Source organism: Pochonia chlamydosporia, chromosome 3 (genome assembly GCF_001653235.2).
Source record: "Pochonia chlamydosporia 170 chromosome 3, whole genome shotgun sequence".
In the NCBI taxonomy this organism is placed as follows: Eukaryota; Fungi; Ascomycota; class Sordariomycetes; order Hypocreales; family Clavicipitaceae; genus Pochonia; species Pochonia chlamydosporia.
In genome coordinates this window covers 2,061,996-2,082,419 of record NC_035792.1, presented here as the reverse complement: position 1 = coordinate 2,082,419, position 20,424 = coordinate 2,061,996, and the positions used below count along the sequence as shown (strand labels likewise).

Sequence of the window (20,424 nt, the reverse complement as noted above, 5' to 3'; positions counted from 1 at the left end):
CCCTTTTCTCCTGTCCAGTTCATGCCAGCGAATGCTTCATGTCTGGGGCTTTTCTGTCACCTGTACAACTTTGTATTCTAGTTTCCCACTCTCTTTCCTATCATCCTCGCTGTTGAACCATGGCTGCTGCACAAGAGGTTTCCCAAGCCCATGTGGCTAGTGGTGAAGGTGCGTTACTCCTCCATTATGTTCTAGTCACTCCTGGGCGAACCAGATCAAGGGGTCTAACTGACCAAATCTCGCTATTGTCACAGAAGGCATCAAGGATCCGGTCAACAATCTGGCTGGCGCTGCTGATCCCGATGCAGACGCTGAACCTGACAATGCTTCTGAAGGTAAGAATCCATCTGTCTGGAAGACCAATGCACCGAAACATTTCTAATTGATGTAATTACCCAGCCTTAATAAACTTAACTATTGCATTTCCTGATCCAAATGCCAAGAAGATGCAAATCATGGTGAGCTTTCTGTCTGTGGGGTACATTTCTTGTTGGTAACAAAGGAGTCCAGGTCTCGTCTCAGGAGCAGGTTCACGAAGTTCGACAATCCATTATCGACTTACCTGCGGCATTTCGCTACACCTGTTTTCATCTCGAGTATCGCGGTAGCAAAGTCAACGATTTCATCCCAATTGCAGAAATTCCCGACCTTGATTCCGAACCCGAGTTCCGATTAATAGAAGACCCCTATACAGAAAAGGAAGCACGAATCCATCTTGTGAGAATTCGGGAGCTCATTGGTGCTGCGGGAGACCGGGCGGACATCTACCAAGGAGTTTTGCCTGGGCTTTCTCTGTTTGAAAGCGTTTCTCGACAGCTGCAGGCGAATGCTGACACCGTTCAAGAGGCTTCGCCTTTGAAAGACTACGATTTCCAGTCGGCTGCGTCCTTGAATAACCTCGTGCCCAACTCATTTGAGCCGGGGCCAAAAACTGTCAAATCCGTTGCTCTTTCGTCGTGGAATCCTCCACCATGTCACCTGAGACAACGTGGCCACCTCTTGTACGTTGTTGTCACTACAAATGAGGGAGAGCAATTCCAGATAACGTCTCATGTGTCGGGTTTCTTCGTGAACAAGTCGTCAAACGCCAAGTTTGACCCGTTTCCGCGGGCAGCACCGAAAGGACACTCCGCGCACTCTCTTCTAGAACTTATTTCCCTTATTTCTCCTTCTTTTGCTGAGGCATTCCAACAATTGCAGGAGTATAATAATCAACGAGACCCTCTGGCGACGTTCCAAATAACTAATGCTATCCCATCAGCACCATGGGCAGTGCCTTCTCCGGCCTCAACTATTTGTGCCCATGTCGCGGACCCCACTCGCCCACAAGAAACCTTGCTGCTCTCAGGAGTTGAGAATACAGACACGTTGCGTGACTGGAACGAAGAGTTCCAGTCTGCTAAAGAACTGCCCAAGGAGACGGTGCAAGACCGAGTGTTCCGTGAAAGATTGATGTCGAAGCTTTTCGCGGATTACAATGACGCTGCCACTAGAGGCGCTGTGATGGTAGCCAGGGGGGAAATTGCACCGCTGAACCCTACCGAAGATAGAGAGGCTCAGATATTTGTGTACAACAATATCTTCTTTTCCTTTGGGGCTGACGGTGTTGGGACATTTACGTCTGAGGGTGGCGATGAGGCCGCCAGAGTCGCGACCGGAAAAGACGTTTCTGGTGTGAGACTTGTCAATCAGCTTGATATCGATGGTTTATTTGCTCCGGCTACCGTTGTTGTCGACTACTTAGGTAAGCGAATTGTTGGCCAGAGTATTGTGCCTGGTATTTTCAAACAACGTGAGCCGGGAGAAAATCAGATCGACTATGGTGCAGTTGATGGCAAGGACATTGTTGCAGCTGATGAGCGATTTGCTGCGCCATTTGCACAGCTGTCAAAATCACTCAAGGTTAAAAAGCATCCAGTCTGGGATAAGGACGGGAATCGCTTCGACCTGGAAGCCAGTATCGAGACAAAGGGCCTTATGGGAACTGATGGACGAAAGTATGTCTTGGATCTTTATCGAATCACGCCTTATGATATCAACTGGCTTGAGGAATCGAGGCCAAAATCTGAGGAGGGTCATTCAACGACTTATCCACATCGTATGACCGTTCTTCGTCCTGAGCTTGTTGACTCCTTCGCTCGCTTCAAAATGAAGCAATGGGTTGATACTGAGCTTGCTCGCCACAGCCAAGAGAAGGCAGGGGAAATCACTGATGAGGCCAACGGTGATACCAAGGGAGCTTCCGGTGAAGAACTTTCCAAAGCACAACTCGATCTCTCTGACTTCAAATTTTCGCTCAATCCAGATGCTTTCAGCGGCCAAACGCCTCAGTCAGATGGGGAGAAGGTGCAACTAGAGGAAGACGAGAAAGAGGTGCGGGAAGCCGGAAACTTTTTACGAAACCACGTCATTCCTGATCTATTACGAGAGCTCTCCGACTCTGACATTAGCTTCCCCATGGACGGCCAGTCACTAAGTCGATTACTGCATAAGCGAGGCATTAATGTTCGGTATCTCGGAACCGTAGCATCTCAGGCCAAGGGGGAGAGACTACGTTGTCTCCGGGAAATTTGCATTCAGGACATGATAGCGCGTTCGTTCAAGCATGTCGCCTCGATTTATTTGCGAGCCCTCCCCGTTCCTTTCACCACAGCCTGTATATCACACCTTCTGAATTGTTTGCTTGGGTATGAGTTTAATGCGAAGCCCAAAGCGGAAGTTGACCTCTTGTTCAAATCTCTGTATCCCGACGCAGACTTGTCTTTTGAGCTGGTTACTCCTGAAAGCCTTCGGGCCAGCATAGAACAGCAAGTGCTTAAGCGCTTCAGATACAAGTTGGAGAAGAATTGGTTCGATACAAAGCGCAAGGTTCAGTTATTACGTGAGCTCTGCCTGAAGCTTGGTATTCAGGTACAGGCAAAGGACTACACTTTCGACCAGGGGGCGCCGCTCGCGCCACAAAATGTGGACAGCGCTTCAAGCCAGACAAACGGACAGCAAAATGGAGAGTCGAAGGATAAGAAGAAGAAGAAGAAGGGCCGGGAAGCATCACCTGTTACAGCTGCACCTGCGGCTTTGAATTTGACATTTTCTCCTGACGACGTGGTTGATGTCGTCCCCATTGTCAAGCACTCTGCGCCCCGAAGCGCATTAGCAGAGGAAGCACTCGAAGCTGGACGTCTCTCTATAATTCAAAATCAGAAAAAGTTGGGTCAAGAACTTCTTCTTGAGTCGCTGTCACTTCATGAGCAGATTTACGGCATTCTTCACCCGGAAGTTGCCAGGGTATACAACAGCTTGTCGATGTTGTACTACCAGCTGGATGATAAGGAGGCGGCTGTAGAGTTGGCAAGAAAGGCTATTGTCGTCGCTGAACGAACTGTTGGACTTGACTCTGCTGAGACACTGCTCAACTATCTTAACTTGAGTCTGTTTTTGCATCAAGTGGGAGATAGCCGGGGAGCCTTGGTTTACTCGAAACACGCGTTGATGCTTTGGAAAATCATCTATGGACCCGGCCACCCTGACTCCATCACAACAATCAACAACGCGGCGGTTATGCTTCAACATTTGAAGCAATATCATGAGTCAAGACTTTGGTTTGAAGAGTCGCTTCGTGTGTGTGAATCTGTGTTTGGCAAACAATCGATCAACTCGGCCACGTTGTTATTCCAGCTGGCACAAGCTCTTGCTTTAGACCACGACTCAAAAGGCGCGGTGAACCGCATGCGTGAGTCGTACAATATCTTCCTCAACGAACTTGGACCAGAGGATAAGAACACGAAAGAGGCTGAAAGCTGGCTCGAGCAGCTGACCCAGAATGCCGTATCAATCGCCAAGCATGCCAAGGACGTCGAATCCCGACGTTTTCGATCTGGTATACGCTTTCCAGCTACTGTGCCTCCCGCCCAACAACAGGTCCCTGGGTCACAGCGTCTGGCTCAGTCGTCACAAATCGATTCACGAAGTATAGATGAACTCATCAAATTCATCGAAGGAGGGGAACAAAAGTCCAAATCCTCCAAGAAACAGCCTGGTCGAGGAAACCCAAAGCGGAGGGGCCAGTCCTCCACCACCTAGCCCAAGTCTTTCCTTGATAAACAAGCTGGGTCTGTTTCCGAAAGTGGGAGAGAATTCTGTGGCATTAATTCACGGGGCGGAAGTATATTGATTGACATAGAATGATATAAGCGAGGTAGCATCGACAATATCCCCACAGGCGACAGGTGGAAATTTTCAGGAAGCATCTATCCATGGGAGGCATAGTTGGGTTGGTTATACGGGTGCAGACAAGTACTTGGTATATATGGATTGTGGGAATGGGACCAAAAGGGTCTAATAACCCAATGTACAACAATTGGCGTCGCTTCATCAAGTGTACTATATACATGTAGCATCCCAACCCATCAGGTTCTGTGGGTAGTGGCCATAATATCATCTCAACTCAGATTCAACCATGTTGGTTTTGTCCAAGGCAGTACCTTTATGACATCAAAGGGCATATTTGGTTAATCCTACTTCCCCGCGCCGCAGAAGTGACACTGTTTAGACCTCTGTATGCTGGGAAGCGATCGCGGTTTTCCTGTGGGTTCACATCGAACCCTACTCATTCCGTACGCAGCCAAGTAGCTTACAGCATGTGTTAGAAGAGGGAAGCTGCAAGCATGCATTGACACAGCATTCGCGTCAAGGAGAGAGTATGGGGTCCGAGAATAGCTTTTCAGGTACATGCCGGCTCAGTTTGTTTTTCCTTCAGTTATGAAGACTCGGTCAAGCTGCATCAAGACCACATAGAAGTGTCTATTAGATTGATGTTGTCTCCTAGGGTCTGCCTGGGTCATGAATTTCCAGGCGAAGCGTTAGCAACAGACAATCCCCTGCCAACTGGTGCATGATACGAGCCGATGCTTTGGAAACCCCTACGCCGAGTTTTTTTGTGTTAGCGCTGACCGTGTGGTGACCAAAATCGTACAGCCCTCATGGGGAAATCAGCAGGAAACAAGACGGAGAATTTGTCTTACTTTGTCAAATCGAATCCTTGGCCCTCTTCAACATCGTCTGGTTCGTCGCTTTCTTGCTTGGTACCTTCTACGGCTGGCAGCCTCTGGGGCTTAGAGGGGCTACTCGGTGGCGATTTACTAGCACGCGGTGGGCTACTGCTTTGAGGCGGCATACTACCAGCAACTTTCGACGGACTAAACTCATAGGGAGCGGATGGTCGGAGTGGTGTGCTACCAATGTCGGCATACTTCCAGAATGGGGCTGGTGAGCTCGTGGGCATATGCTGGCTCGGCCGCTGTGCGGTACTTGGGGGCGCCAGCTTCGGGTGAATGCGTGGAGGAGCTGGGGTTACGAACGATGCGCCGTCATCCTGCAGATAGGACGACGTAAGTGTAGGAGATTGCGGGTTGAAAGTTGAGAAGGAAGAATCAGGCGCGGTATTTGTTGATTTACGATGCCGGGGAAGAGGGCTGCCATCTGCTGTGAAACTGGCGTTTCGAGAGATGCCCCTCTCCGAACCCTGCCGAGGCGTTGATTGTGCATCCCGGAGTGATGATCGTGGGGGCGGCGAGGTTATAGGCGATGCCCGTCGCCTTCGAGCGGAACTTGGATCCCTGGATGCCATATCCTTTGGCCCTTGGGTGATGTAGTTGAGCTGATTTGGTGATGACGGTGCGGATGACCCTCGATGGCCCCCACGACCGATCTTATAGGCATTTCTGGTCATTTCATCTTTCGCTTCTGAGACAATTTGCCATTTCATGCCTTTTCCAGGTTCATCCGTAGACCTTGCTACTTTATCAAATGACTTGTTAAGAGAAAGGTTGTGCCGTATGGAGTTCTGGAGGAACAGACGACGAATACCTGTCAGCTTGTACGTATCCCAGAGGCCGGGCATTCACCCCAGCCCAAGTACAGCAAGAAGAGACTCACCTGCCAGCCAGCGGCCTGTTGATGTCGATAGTACGAGTAACTGTTCATGATAAAGGTGTAAATACCATTTAGATTGAGTTTTCCATCTGGAGCATTCAAAATGGCTTGTGTAATCATCTGAGCATAGCTATATTGCGGTTTGATATGCTGGTTGTCGTCATGGCTCAGATCTACGCCATTCGCACCAATCAATACTGCTGGAGTGCTGACACTCGGAGACTTGGCTGTTATGTTTCCCCGTCTCTGGGTCGATGGCGGAGTTCCTGGCCGCTTATAATCCGCAGGAGCGGGAGCGATGAGTGGCTGGCGTCGAGGTGCAAGGACCTGTGCCGCATCTGAACTCAGTCCACACCGTTGCAAAAACATCGGGTGAACATGTAGAGGAGATATCTCAGATGGGAGCACAAACATCATTTCAACATTCCCAATCTCAATAACCTCGCCCGACGTGAGAGCATGTGAGGCTCGAGGTTTAAGAGGCTGTCCATCAATTTTTGCGCCATTGCGGCCCTTGATTTGAAGAATCCACTTTTCATCCTTAGAGTCGAAACAGATGGAGGCATGCTCGCGTGATACCATCTTACTAGGACCTAGGTCGATATGAACGTGGGCCTCGTCTTCTCCTTCGTCGTCGGCATGAGAAATCTCCGGTGCGCGACCGATATTGACGGCTAGTTTTGTTATGTAAAAAGTCCAGTCTTGAGCTGCCACTTTCGCATAGGCTTTGACGCCATCGCGGTTGGCTTCGTGGATTGCATTAGCATGATCCTTGCTGGCTTGGACAGACTGGGTTTTCAGTTGTTGAGTAACTTGAGAGACAACGTGGTCGTCGTCGGTGCTTGGAGGGTCGTCGACATCGCGTGTCTGAGATAGCAAGGTTGCGCCGGACAGAATGCTCGAGTCTGCGGGGTCTGAGGACCGAGTGCGCTTGCGACGTTTGGCCGGGCGGCTCGGAGAGGAATCATCGACATCAACAGGGTCGGTTACGTCTTTGTCTCTGCGCAAGTCGCGGCGGGCCCGCTGGGCTCTTTTTGCCGATGGTGGCATGACCGTAGAGAGGCGCGCTATGAAATTTCGGAGTCGGTTTGTCGTGGGGAAGAAGCGGTCGTGCGAGCTGGCTGTGAGATAAGGCGCTCTGGTCGGAACATAAGGCAAATGGGATGTGGTTGGGGAAACAGATGATAAAAACGAGGCTTGTGCAGGAGAGGAGTAGCTTGGGTCGGATCTACTGAGTGTGTGTGTATGTGCACCAGCGGAAGCGAGTTGGTCGCAACAAGAGTTGTAATATGGAACAAGGAAGCCGGTGCGATATGATAGACTTCTTTATGTGCTTCTTCAGCACAAGGGAGGAAGGCGAAGGATGAAAATGGTGAATCTGAGCGTGTAGATTGTTCCGGTTCGATCAATCAATTAAACTCTGGTGTCGGTTAACTTTTCCATGCTGCCAACCGCGTTCGCGTTTTGACTTCCAGGGATGGCAGGCATTTGAGCATCTCGGGGCTTGGTGTGGCTGGCTCATAACGAATCAGAACTGCACAATCATTCAAGCAAGGAGACGCTGTACCTGAGTTGCTTCAATGGGTACTAGGACTGGTAGGTCCTTAGATGCTGACCACAATGTACCGTTGTCCCATGGCCTGGTATACAGCCCGAAATAGGATAGAGACCCACAGCCTGTACCCCGATTAAAGCATATACATGCCTATCTGCTTAAGCAATGCTGGCACCCTAATTCTTGGGGTTACGGAGGACTGCCTGGTGCAATAACTACCTAGCAAGGTACTCTGTAGTAGGCGGCTGGTTGACCATAGAGCGGACGAACTTTGTCATTGATTGAACCAGGCTAGACTTCAATGTTGGACAAAATAGAATTCTCCAAGAAGTCAATTGATATCCCAGCCTGCAAATACCCACACGACTGTTGTAAATAGATACCTACCTACCGAGATACTTATGCGAAATTGGGTCCTCTTGGAGTGAGCCCTTGCACTGTGCGTGGTCCCTACAAGTTGAGGTGACTGGACCTTGACCCAGCCTGGTCAACATTGGTGCCGGACCATTCAAGTCCTCATCCTTTCATCAGCCATGTGTAGGCCCACCTAACCTGCTGGTCAGACATTCTCAGCCTTCCCAAGTTCATTGCTTGCATCTCGCAACTCTGAGCCGCGTCAGGAACCATCCACCACCATCCTCATCTATCTCCCTAGGCTCACTCGCCCAACGCCTTGCACGCATCAAGGCAAAGCCGTGGAGGATTTGCATGCCCCTTTTGCTGCTGCATCACCAGTTCCTGCCCTCTGACCAAGGGTCTGGTTTCGTTTCCGTCACGACAACACAGTTGGACACCGGCGGAAACAGCTGGAGCCAGGCCACGAGAAAAACTCGTGCTGTGTGCGCCGGGCTCCGGGCACGACGGCCCAAAGCTTGCTTCAATGTCAAGCGACCAGGTTTTCGGCGTTACACCGCCAATCTCTGTCGGTCTGCCTACTGAGGCTGAAAAACGCGCCAGTGATGCTCTCATATCGGAATTACGGCGACAAAAGACATTTGAAAGTCCTTCTGATACCCAAAAGAGGTACGAATTTTGGCATTGTGTCGTCAACGACGGTTGAACTTGGGTCTAACCAGCCGTTTTTTTCTCTTCTACAGATACAAAGTCCTCGAATCACTGCAAACTATTTGCGACGAGTTTGTCAAGCGTGTCGCCCGAGAAAAGGAACCCAAAAACGATGTCCTCATAAAGAACGCCCGCGGCAAGGTTTTCACTTATGGCAGTTTCCGACTCGGCGTTTTTGGTCCCGGTTCTGATATAGACACACTCATTGTCGCTCCTAAATACGTGACGCGTGATGACTATTTCAAGTACTTCCCAGATTTGTTGGAGAGCATGGCTCCCAAGGGGGCCATTACCGACCTGGCCGCCGTAACGGACGCATTCGTGCCTATTATCAAATTTGAGTATTTTGGGATAAGTATCGATCTGATCTTCTCCCGAATTATTCAAAAACAACTTGCCCCTGACTTTCAGGACCTTAAGGATTCAGGCTTGCTCCGCGGGCTGGACGAGGCAGAGCTCCGCTCACTCAACGGCACACGGGTTACAGATGAAATTCTGACGCTGGTACCCGAGCAGAGTACGTTCAAGCTTGCCTTACGTGCTATTAAGCTATGGGCCCAGCGTCGTGCCGTCTACGGCAACATTATGGGTTTCCCTGGTGGCGTGGCTTGGGCCATGTTGGTTGCTCGGGTTTGCCAGCTGTATCCAAAAGCGGCAACGTCTGTGATAGTCAACAAATTCTTCTTGGTAATTAGACAATGGCGATGGCCACAACCTGTTTTGCTCAAACCCATCGAGAGTGGTCCTCTCCCGGTTCGTGTATGGAATCCAAAAGTACGTGTATTGAGACCCTCCAGTTATCTTCCTGCTTCGAGAAGGAAAATGAAAGAAAGAAAATCATCTCGGTAGGCGTGTCCAGCTAACGTACTGTGTCAAGATTTACAAAGGGGATTCGTTCCACTTAATGCCCGTCATAACTCCCGCATATCCTTCCATGTGTGCTACATTCAATATTAGCCGCTCGTCGATGGCAATCATTAACAGGGAGCTCCGGCGTGGACTGGAGATATCAGAAAGCATTATGGTGGGCAAGCAACCTTGGAGCGATCTTTTCGTGAAGCACACTTTCTTCACTTCGGATTACAAATATTACATCTCCGTCATATCTGCCAGCAAGTCCAAGGAAGCACATAATGTTTGGTCGGGATATGTTGAATCTAAAGTACGCATGCTGGTTCAGAAATTGGAGCAGCATCCGTCCATTGCATTGGCACATGCTTTCAATAAGGGATACGAGCGTCGGCATCTATGTAGGGACGACTCAGAGATAGCACAGGTACAGGATGGCAGTCTCGATTTCCTAATCAAGGGTGGCCAAGATGCCCTTCCTTCAACAAGCCCCGAACATGACGAGTCAGAGCAAAATGACACAAACAACAATTCGGAGGCCACCGGGCCTACCGAAGTCTTCACAACTACGCACTACATTGGACTTGAATTAGAAGAAGGTAAGTCTCAGATCTTGGCTCACCAGGCTGGATTGAGAATCAAAGGCCCAGGGAAGCTGGTTGTCTGCCCTGTGCTATTCTTAGCAATCATACCTGTACAGACAGACCTCTGACACCATTACAGCTGCCAAGTCTCTAGACCTCTCTTACCAAGTGGACGAGTTCAAAATCTTGTGTACGCAATGGCAGAAATATCAAGACGAACTAAAGCCCCTTGTCTCTATCGGCGTTCAACACGTCCGAAAGTAAGTAATCGGCCAGATTTTGCGATTATAGCTGGCGTCCTAATCGCGTGTTTTAGCTTTAAACTTCCCGACGACGTATTCGAGCCGGGCGAGCAAAGACCGCAAAAGAAAGGCACCAAGGGAGCATCAAAGAAGCGGGGTGCATCTGAGGTAACCTCTGTTGAGCCGTAGTAGTCACAGCCATGACAGCTAACTCGCTACTAGGACAACCCTCCTCCTGCGAAACGACAACAGGCTTCGGTTGCGGCTGCAGGTTGAATGCGCGATGAAGATCTCACCAATCCGTCCCCCACTTACTCTGCCGATAGATAGTAATGGAGTCAGCCGGCCAACGAAGCGAAACTCTGAAAGAGTTTGATGTGCAACACTCGGTGCTGGTTGGAACCCCCCACATAGAATCAATTCTGCTGACGTACGATATTGTCAAAGCTTGCAAGCTTTGTTTCTAGGCGACGACTTTTCAGGTTCATCAGATAGCCGCTAGATACTACATCCTATCCTGTCTTGAATTTAGCTTCCACTATCCGACAGCGACAAGCAGCACACAAGAACGAAAGGATAAGCAACAAAACCCCATTCCTGCATCATGGTGACAATTCTAGTGTCTAGAAAATTATGGAAAGCGGCTCTTGAGGCTACGTCGGCTCAGTATAGACGAGTCTTTCTTTTTCTACTCCATCCTTTGTAGGGACAAGGGTGGCTCACTGGGTCGGGGCGCTATGCAAGACTTCACTAGAACAAGAGCTGTTTGTAACGCCACTTTAGTTTTGCTGGAATGATATTGCCACATTCATGAATGAAGACTGGTCGTTTTGGGTCATTCCCTCTAGGTCCCTATGCTAAGCTGTAGCCTTCGAGAAATCACAACTCATCGTCATCTTCGTCACTGCCACTAGACCAGTCATCTTGATAGGCTTCAGCAATCTCGGCAAGGCCATTGCTTATTGTTTCACGCTCGTCTAGGCCGATAAGGCGGGTTGTTTGTGACCTCAGATTCTTAAATCGAGTCGTGAATGACGTATCCGTCCTGATAACGGTACGGACAGCTATACTCTGCTTGTCAATCATGTCGCGGTATATATGTGGGTAGCTATCCAGCAGGGGAAATTGTAACTTTGTGAAGTAGCTATGTGAGGAATTAGCTTTGAGCAAGCGAGTAGACAGGTGTCTAAGTGCACATACTTCCTTGTGACCGGACTACCAATTATTTGACGAGGCGGTGCTGTTGCTGCCTCCTTTGACTCCTGTGTGTCCGACAGTGGTCCACGATAGCATGTGGTCTGTCCAAAAATGCGCTGTCGGCGATGTTTGATCTTGCCGCCATCCCGCCCGATTTGGAGGAAGTCCATGCTGTCTTCCGCGCCGGTAATATCGCTCCCGGGAAGGGACATACTCGCTTTGGCAAAAGTCTGACCGCCGTTGGTGTTGAGGCTCTGGGCCAAATCGCTGAGCGACCCTCCGCTACTACCTTTCAGACGAGCAGGGGCCAAGGCACTCTCGGCGACGGTAGTAAGAAGAGAAGAAACATGCCATGAAGAATTAGGGTCCAGTTCTATTTCTGGCAGTGGCTGGGATTCGGGTAGGGCCAAAGGCACAACCATTGACGCTTGTGCATACACCTGATGAAAACTTTGGGCAATGTTGGATAGACGTAGCTGACGCTTGGCTTGGGGAACGTCCACCACCGGACTTTGCATTCCCCAGACCCAGATGCAGGATTTTGGGTACTCGTCTCGCAGAGCTTCCAGGTATGAAGAAGCAAAGCCTCCCCAGGCGTCATCAAACGTGGTGAAGACTTGCATTCCTTGCATCATGTCAGACTCTTCCACAAATGGTCGCCAGTCCCTGTCGAGGATATCGTGTTCCTTATCTAATGATGCAAACAACTCTTTTCCCATTTCAAATCTTTCAAATGGGCGAATTGTAGAATCCAGCTCGAAGTCATACAACTGCACCAGTGACTTTGGATGAAAATAGACTCTGGAGAAATCTGACCAATACCTCACGCTCGATGTTGTGAGCGTAGGTGGTTCAGTACCGGCGTCGAGACTTTCTTGATAGGCACTCGGCCTTACCGGCTGCTGTTTGTGCACCGTCGATCGACCAGCCCTAGAATATGACGTAAGTTACGTGAGCGAAAATACACAGTTTTTCAACTCGATCGAAAGGGGGAAGGTTTGGGGCAGTACAGAGCCTCTGCAGGCTCAGTTTACTCTCAGGTTTCATATCCATTTCTTACCATAACGAGTCATCAGCAGCAGTGTCACCCAATGCCGCACCGTACAATGCGTTGAATTTTCGTAGGGATCCAAAGCCGCCCTTCAGGTCGTAAATTACCGTCCGTGGGAGGAAAGTTTCGGAGCCATCAGCTCCAACTCCAGCTCGCCAATGGACATCGTGGTCTACCAATGATTCTTCTTGTCCGGCATATGTGAAATATGATTCTTGGGTATTCCAGAAGTGCGTGGCTGTATAGTTACTGAGATTTCCCAGTTGCAGTGTGATGATCTCGCGCATTGTGCCCAAAATGCAACTATTTGCACAGGTTCACATACGTTTGCCACTTGGAACGAGCCAAAAATACAGCCGCATCGAGGGGGAAAGGAAACGACCTCAGCAAGCTGTAGTCCAAAGTCCCCGAACCCGCACGGGGATTAAAAATGTCACACGGTGAATTAATCGAGTCGAGGAAGTGTCTGGTAGTTTTAATCGCAATGCAGGGTAGTTTGGGTAGCTCTCGCTTACATAACGTGTGTGGCCTGCCCAGTGCTCTCATGCGAATCCACGCATGTCGTCATGATCCGTCTGGGGTCGTTTTAAAAACATCCCTGTCAACAGCACATCTTCACTTACACAAGGATTTCGCAACATGTGTTGAGCTTGCAACGGTACCAACTACGGCCACACCATACTTATCAACGATCACCCGTTAGCCAATATCATAGCAGCCATGTCTGAGCCTGCGCCGGACCACAACACACAGCCTGCCGCAGCCAAATCGGGCCTTTGGGCAGAGATAGAATCACTGAAATCACCGGAAGCTAAAAATGTCGCCGCTGAGCCAAAGGTTGGAGCCCAAGCTCCGACTGCACCTGAGCTATCTTTACCGGATGGCCGGAAGACAATTGTCCTGTTCTTGCGCCATTGTGGCTGTCCCTGTAAGCATCGTCGTTCAAGCGGCCTAGGGCTGTCGTCAGTTTGTTGTCGAATACGCCATGTCTACTGATATGGATCAGGCTCGCAGCACGCTCCTGGAATATTTAAAAGCAAACGCCGCTCTGTGCAAAAGCGGCCCAGAGCGGGCAAGCTAACTCTTTGTTTCAAGTTGCAGAAAAGACCTTTAAAGCCTTGACATCGTTATCAGACAAGCAGAGAGACGTCCACTGCATTGCTGTGTCCCACTCCTCTTCGGAGGCAACTGAAAGATGGATACCACAAGTTGGTGGTGTTTGGCAGACCGATATCATTGTAGATGAAAACCGGGACCTCTATGCAAAATGGGGACTTGGGTTGTCAAGCACCTGGCACGCGTTCAATCCCATGGCTCTCTACTCTGTCTACCGTTTAGGTGCTGACGAAGGAATCTGGAATCGCCCTACTGAGAGCGGAAGTCGGTGGCAGAAGAGCGGAGCGTTCGCAGTTGATGGGGATGGTACGATTCGTTGGCGGCACATCTCCAAGACCGCTGATGATCTGCCTGATTTTAATGCGGCCCTCGAAGCTCTTGGTGTCATCCAGCAGGATTAAGGTAGAATGAATTGACCAATATCTCCATTACGCGGTGATGTATTTGCTACGAAATCACTCGTTTTTCCATAGAAACAAACCGAGGAAAGGATGATTATCTATGAACTACAAATAATGTTACATGTTCAGAGCCATCTCCCCCAAAAACTCGTGACATTGTGAGGTATTATGTGTATCGTGCATCCGTTACGTGGCAGTCATATCATCATACTTCAAGGTAGCCGGCAAGGCGTCATAGAGAAGCCCCAAAGCCATAATGTCATCCATAGGCAGTGGGAGATCAACGAGCGAAGCTTCACCCCAAACAGAGGCAAGGGGGAAACTTAACGTCCCATTGATGCATCAGCTCTGGTCGAATGACCCAAGCTGCAACACAACCAATCACTCCAAAGCTGCTGAGCAACTCCAATGTCAGCTTTCCACCAGTTTGGAGTTGGCTAACGAGTTGTAACAACCCGAGAGGATCTTCATGACTCATTGCCGACGCAGGAGCCATGGTCCGCGAGGCAGAGGGGTATCCTCGGCGATGTTTTGTTACATTCAGATGCCTCTGCGTCAAGGACATGGTCTTCGAATTATGCTGCCAGGATTGATTAGACCTCTCTGTTGCTAAGCTTTGTCGCAATCCTTCAGCCCAGCTTGACATTTCAATACGGTCCCAGTGTTGTCGGTTATGCGATCTGTTTGTAAGCTGGCCATGGCTGATGCCAGAAATGGAAGACATCACCCCGCAACCAAGGGGGGAGTATGATAATCCACCTTGTCGTCTTTGCCGCCGCAACCACTTGATTGCTTTGCATGCTGCAGAGTGCCGAAGCCAAGTGCTGCCCTCCATTGATAGAGTCTTCGCGATGAGATCATTGAGGTCAGTCAGGACTAGCGGTGGCAGGTAATCCGAGCTCATAAGAATACTAGCATCCACTGTGTCATAATCGGCCCTTGTTGCACTGGAGATTGCATTGATGTGAGGAGAGTCCCGGGTGTCACCGGGAGCAGAGAAGGAGAAACAATTTAGACCTGCAGCTTGGATGTCCTGCAAAATTTTGGTCTGGGCAGCGAGACGCCCATTAGTAGAGAGCTCATCTGCACGCGCCAATAGCGGAATGACATTCGTTGAATCCTCCAAGTGTCGCATACATTCCAGATCGTGATGAGTTGGGCCTGTTTTGGCGAGTTAGTTGATGAGATCCCTCAGTGCCGAGATAGATGCAACACACCTGTATGTGGGAGGAGGTATAGCACCACATCAACGTTTGGCTCAGCCCCTCCACCCAATAACGTACCCAGATCTGTGTCGTTGATGGGCTTATTCAACAGTCGAGCCAGGTGGGACTCGACGTACTCGACTGCAGGCGAATGATGCTAGGAATGGGTCAGACGAGGTGCTTCGACGAGGTGCTCCGACGAAATGAGTTATGTGCCATACCTGGACATCGACTTCGCGATCTGGGCAGTCCACAAAGCAGATATTCCTATCCAAAACTCCGTCTGAGGTTAGAGACTGCCTCCTTCGAGCCATGCCGTGATCTAGGTCTGTCCTCCACCATGGCACTGGGCGGGTGCTCGCGTACACATCCTTGACTTGAGTGGTAGAAGCTGTATCCATGGCGTCCATATGGACTATGTGAGTAGATGATTGGGCGATTGCGAGGATGAGAGATGTCTTTCCGATACCTGCCTCCAGTGTAAGTTCGGCATTGCGACCTGTTTACGGAACGAATAAAGGAATACATACCTTGACGTCCTGTCACTAAGATCTTGAGTTTGCCCAGTGACCTCCCGGTCTCTGAAAACGGTCGGCGTTGAGGAACTGTTAAGCTAGGCATCACAAGCTGAGGCGTGATAGCTCTCGGCGAACTTGACGAGATGTCTGGAAGTGGCGAGTGACTGAGAGGAAGGTCGGAGAAGCTAGCTGATAGACTGTGAGGGTCTTCGGACATGGCGACACTTGATAAGCCTCCAGGGGATGAGGGAGTGCTGTTTGCCGAATCAGGACCAAAAAGGCCCGCGTTATCACTCAATACCGGTGTTAAGGGTCGTGAGGACTTTTCATGTTCTGCATTAGACGAGCCCACAGATGATGGAATATGACCACAAGGTGCGGGCATAGTTGGACTGACGCCTTGTTTCTGCGTGTGATTCTGCAAGGTCGGGCGGGTTTCCATGGGACGCTGACCAGAATAGTCGCCTATTATACCAGCCTCTGTAGTAATGAAGCAATCTAGGGATGCTACCGGTGTTTGTTGCGACAGGGTGTCGGAGTCGTCATGGTGCTGGTTTCTACTCGAAGTTGAGGGCAGTGGCCGCATTGTCCAGGAACTGGCTGGTGACACCGCAGTCTTTTGACTGGAAGTAAATATATCGCGGGACAGAGAGATGAGGGTCTAGGGGGTGGAGGATTCGGAAGTTAAGATAGCTCGAATGATCTTGCCAACAGCTTGTTAGTATGCCTAGGTGCTTCGTAACGAAGTCTGGTGAGTTCTCGTTCCCAAGTTGGAACATTGAAGGTAACAGGTCTCTAGAACAAGAAGGTACATGTAGACGGACAAACAAGGCGTGCGTGCGAGGTGCGGACTAGACAACCAGAGGAAAAATGCCCGACATAAGTTGAACATACCGGATCATCAGAAAATTTGACCTCTCAGTCAGGCGTGTGTAACTGACAAGACCAGACTACAGGCTCGTAGGGTACCGTGTTTAACATTGAATGTCATGTCATCGAACATTGGATGTCTGGTTCCCCCACCTGATGTCTGGTCGGTTTCCATCAAATGCTCAGTGCACTGATCCCCGCATCCACCACAAGCCCACTTGCACTTGCACTGAGTTGCTACACTGTGCTTGACAAGGACACATGCAAGGATTCTGCCTCGTTTGGCGCATGGAGATCCACCGCCCCTCGTTCAGCACATGCATATGCATGTTGGATAGGCATATCGGCTTTGCGAGGCAATGCCCCTCAGTCACTCACTCCCGTTGACCTTCGACCCCTGCAGGCAATTGCCCAACACCAGACCAGACTTGATGTCCAGCCTTGTTTGCAGGGAATCTCGAATCCAAAGACAAGGCGCTCGAGTGACGACTGACGGGCCAGCGATTCCCTCTCCTACTCCAGAACAACTCGCACCCGAATTTCTTGGCCTTTCACTCCTCCTCCAAGAAAGCAAAGTAATCAAAGTACGGACAGCATGGATGGCAAACGACACCCAAGCTCATTCCAGCAGCTGGAGAAACTTGGTGAAGGCACATATGCAACTGTATGGATGGTTTCCCACATGCTTTCCGCGCCGCCTGCGAATGCCTCGCCCTCCTACTAATAATTTGCTACTCTAGGTCTTCAAGGGTAGAAATCGGCAAACAGGAGAACTAGTTGCCCTTAAAGAAATCCACCTTGACTCAGAGGAAGGAACCCCATCGACGGCGATCCGAGAGATCTCTCTTATGAAAGAGCTCAAACATGAGAATATTGTCGCCCTGCACGACGTCATCCACACCGAGAATAAGCTCATGCTGGTGTTCGAATACATGGATGGGGATCTTAAAAGATACATGGATACGCATGGCGAGCGCGGCGCCCTTAAGCCGGCCACTATCAAGAGCTTCATGTATCAGCTCCTAAAGGGCATTGACTTTTGCCACCAGAACCGGGTCCTCCATCGCGACCTTAAGCCCCAAAACCTTCTCATCAATAGCAAAGGGCTTCTCAAACTCGGTGATTTTGGCCTCGCACGTGCATTTGGCATTCCCGTCAACACCTTCTCCAACGAGGTCGTCACCCTTTGGTATCGGGCTCCAGACGTGCTGCTCGGCAGCAGAACCTACAACACGAGCATCGACATATGGTCTGCAGGCTGTATCATGGCCGAGATGTATACCGGTAGGCCTCTATTCCCTGGAACCACCAACGAGGACCAAATTGTACGAATATTTCGTATCATGGGCACACCTACAGAGCGCACCTGGCCCGGCATCACCCAGTTCCCCGAGTACAAGCCAACCTTCCAAATGTACGCCACTCAGGATCTGCGCAACATCCTTCATGCTATTGACCCTACTGGCATCGATCTGCTACAACGAATGCTGCAGCTGCGCCCCGAGCTACGAATCAGCGCTCATGACGCTCTCCAGCATCCATGGTTCAATGATTTGGTCATTCATCAGCAACAGCAGCACCAACAGCAAGCGTTGCACGCTCAGGCAAGAGCGTATCAACAAAGTTTGCCAACGCAAAATTTTGATACCTACTGAGATGCCGTGATTTAAATTTGAGTGCCTGGCAGCCCTAGCCACCACAACGGTACGTTATCGACTACAAAGCTACTGCAACAAGGTGTACCTGCCCAGAGACGCCTTTGTTGTGGTCCACTCCTACTATTGCTGGAAACAGTACCCCTGGGGAACATTTGTGATTATCGGTTGTCATTAGCGACGTGCTCACCTCTATGAAAAATTGGGGCCTCTGGTGTTTTGGGGTTGTTGGATCTGTTTTATGGTGATTATTCTAGACTTGGAGACGGCATGAGTGAGTGTATTTGTCACAGCGGAAACTATTTAGAACGAACCTTTTACCTGAGAAATATCACAAGCAGTGAACAATCAACGTACGGATAGGCTGTAACGTGGGAGCGACATTACTGGGAACAACTTGCTGTGTAGATATGCCCCAGATCATCCTCCAACAAAGGATCATACAACTACTAGTACATGAAAAACTTGACATCCTCGCCGATAACACCCCTCAAACGGTTCAAACTCAGCGATGAAGCGTTCAGACTCTATTTACAAGACTGCCGTCAACTGGACTTTTGAACTTTCGCTTGTTGGGTTCCTTGGACCAAGTTTCTGCCAAACCAGCCATGTCATCTTGCTCCGGTGCCAGGCCGATGCTTTCGCGCAACTTTGCAACTTCGTCTCGTACCGATTTTGCGACCTGAATCCTCAGCTGTACTGCCTCTGGGCTGTTAGTTAGAAGTTCCGGATCGCCTCGGTCTATTAGTTGCCTCCACTTTTCCCGCTCCGTGCCAAAGAGAGCGTCGACATCAGTAGGCTTTCCAATTACAACGCGGATCTTGTTGCCTATGCGAGGCAAAAATCTTGGAAACCCTCTGTCTTCCGGCATTATGTCTTGTGTGCCATGTATGAACATGGGAATAAACTCTGGGGCTGGATCGCTTTCGAGAATGAGCCGCGATATCCCCCATTTGAAATATCGGAGACTGCTTTCCGTCCCTTGGTGACAACAAGCTTCCGGAAACACATGGACCCAAGAATTTCGATATGCAGAATACGCCGACGGGGATGGAAACGAGTCTTTGCCGTCTGTGGAGTAGAACAGGTCCTTGGAAGTGACTGGTTTCTGGGGACCTGATAGGAGGCTAATTGCCTGTGTCATTGTGGGTTGGTACAGGCCTCCAAGCGGTGAGTGCCAGAGGCGACGGGTAGGTAGCACTTGGCCAAGGCTGAAAAACGTCGAGGAGAGCCTGGGATATCACAACGTTAACAAGGGACAGGAATCCTCGACAAACGATGCTCGCAAGGGAAACAAACAAAACCGAACAGTCTGGGGAAACACAAAACGATACCACAGACTGTAATTCTACTGACTTGTTTTTGAAGCATATATCATGGGCACCCAATCCCCAGCGTAGATTTTCAGGATTGACGGTATAACGAAAAGGCAGTATGCCCCATATTAAAGGGTCATCAAGTCTGCAAGCGCTCCAAGTTAGTTGGACACAATGCTCATGGAATAGAAAAAGGGACTTTGATACGCGGCAAAGGGGTGTGATGTGATGCAACGATGGTACTACGGCAAATTCAATAACCCCAACTTACACTGCTACATGATTACACACTGTCAACAGACCCCGTTCCCGTCCGCGAATCCGTCGACGATCCAGGGTTCCTAGCAAATGGCTCAATCCAGTAACCTCGACACTGTTGAGTCCATACAGAAAGCTCCGGGATAAAATCCCAACAGTGCCCATGATCGCCATGGACCCAAGCCGCCATGGTAGACTGTTGCGTGTTGGTGAAGGTTGGACGGACATGATGTTGAGAAAGGTTTCTGTTTCCCGGTGAGGTTGAAGGCTGCAATCGATAAACGGTGACTCCCCAGAGATCTCAAGGGGACATCTACTTTGCAGTAATACTCATGATTTGGGCCAATGGTGTCCTCTGCACACGATTAGACCACGGCACATCCGTATTGTTTCGAGCCCAGCTCGTCGCGACACTTGGAGGCTTTGCGCCCAAGACCCAGATAAATCGGTTGTGCCTGATCAGAAGCCAGGGAATTCGTGGCGACGAGTATGAAATTGCATGGGCTCTGTTTTTTAAGTAAAAGACTTGCCGAGTGCTCGAGAGAGCTGTCTGCGGTTGGAACGCAAAATATCCGATCACTGAATGAATGCAGGTTGAAGCAATTTGATGC

At 50.0% G+C, this 20,424-nt stretch overlaps 8 protein-coding genes across 8 annotated transcripts; 4 read left to right on the top strand and 4 right to left on the bottom strand.

Annotated features, from left to right (window-relative positions):
* Nucleotides 1-119: 119 nt before the first annotated feature.
* On the top strand, nt 120-4,080 carry VFPPC_04500 (TIF31 protein; the record flags this gene model as incomplete). Its single annotated transcript, XM_018283846.1, has 4 exons — nt 120-168; nt 255-335; nt 400-458; nt 511-4,080. The coding sequence occupies 4 exons, from the start codon at nt 120-122 to the stop codon at nt 4,078-4,080; spliced, it is 3,759 nt and encodes a 1,252-aa protein (XP_018145095.1).
* A 937-nt stretch (nt 4,081-5,017) lies between these two features.
* On the bottom strand, nt 5,018-6,981 carry VFPPC_04499 (forkhead transcription factor Fkh1/2; the record flags this gene model as incomplete). Its single annotated transcript, XM_018283845.1, has 2 exons — nt 5,018-5,842; nt 5,935-6,981. The coding sequence occupies 2 exons, from the start codon at nt 6,979-6,981 to the stop codon at nt 5,018-5,020; spliced, it is 1,872 nt and encodes a 623-aa protein (XP_018145094.1).
* A 1,385-nt stretch (nt 6,982-8,366) lies between these two features.
* VFPPC_13650 (poly(A) polymerase) lies at nt 8,367-10,502 on the top strand (the record flags this gene model as incomplete). The annotated part of the gene is made up of 6 exons (XM_018291424.1): nt 8,367-8,509; nt 8,584-9,325; nt 9,429-9,999; nt 10,124-10,244; nt 10,301-10,394; nt 10,449-10,502. The coding sequence occupies 6 exons, from the start codon at nt 8,367-8,369 to the stop codon at nt 10,500-10,502; spliced, it is 1,725 nt and encodes a 574-aa protein (XP_018145093.1).
* A 603-nt stretch (nt 10,503-11,105) lies between these two features.
* Nucleotides 11,106-12,761, bottom strand: VFPPC_04498 (mtDNA inheritance protein Dml1; the record flags this gene model as incomplete). Its single annotated transcript, XM_018283844.1, has 3 exons — nt 11,106-11,370; nt 11,427-12,353; nt 12,484-12,761. 3 exons carry the CDS (start codon nt 12,759-12,761, stop codon nt 11,106-11,108), a joined length of 1,470 nt encoding a protein of 489 aa, XP_018145092.1.
* A 433-nt stretch (nt 12,762-13,194) lies between these two features.
* On the top strand, nt 13,195-13,991 carry VFPPC_15804 (thioredoxin-like fold protein; the record flags this gene model as incomplete). Its single annotated transcript, XM_018293557.1, has 2 exons — nt 13,195-13,402; nt 13,570-13,991. 2 exons carry the CDS (start codon nt 13,195-13,197, stop codon nt 13,989-13,991), a joined length of 630 nt encoding a protein of 209 aa, XP_018145091.1.
* A 381-nt stretch (nt 13,992-14,372) lies between these two features.
* Nucleotides 14,373-16,300, bottom strand: VFPPC_04497 (cell division/GTP binding protein; the record flags this gene model as incomplete). The annotated part of the gene is made up of 5 exons (XM_022428404.1): nt 14,373-14,375; nt 14,434-15,152; nt 15,275-15,353; nt 15,418-15,665; nt 15,727-16,300. The coding sequence occupies 5 exons, from the start codon at nt 16,298-16,300 to the stop codon at nt 14,373-14,375; spliced, it is 1,623 nt and encodes a 540-aa protein (XP_022284473.1).
* Nucleotides 16,301-17,179: 879 nt separating this feature from the next.
* On the top strand, nt 17,180-18,239 carry VFPPC_04496 (negative regulator of the PHO system; the record flags this gene model as incomplete). The annotated part of the gene is made up of 2 exons (XM_018283842.1): nt 17,180-17,248; nt 17,325-18,239. 2 exons carry the CDS (start codon nt 17,180-17,182, stop codon nt 18,237-18,239), a joined length of 984 nt encoding a protein of 327 aa, XP_018145089.1.
* A 520-nt stretch (nt 18,240-18,759) lies between these two features.
* On the bottom strand, nt 18,760-19,383 carry VFPPC_13649 (hypothetical protein; the record flags this gene model as incomplete). Its single annotated transcript, XM_018291423.1, has 1 exon — nt 18,760-19,383. One exon carries the CDS (start codon nt 19,381-19,383, stop codon nt 18,760-18,762), a length of 624 nt encoding a protein of 207 aa, XP_018145088.1.
* Between the last annotated feature and the right edge of the window lie 1,041 nt (nt 19,384-20,424).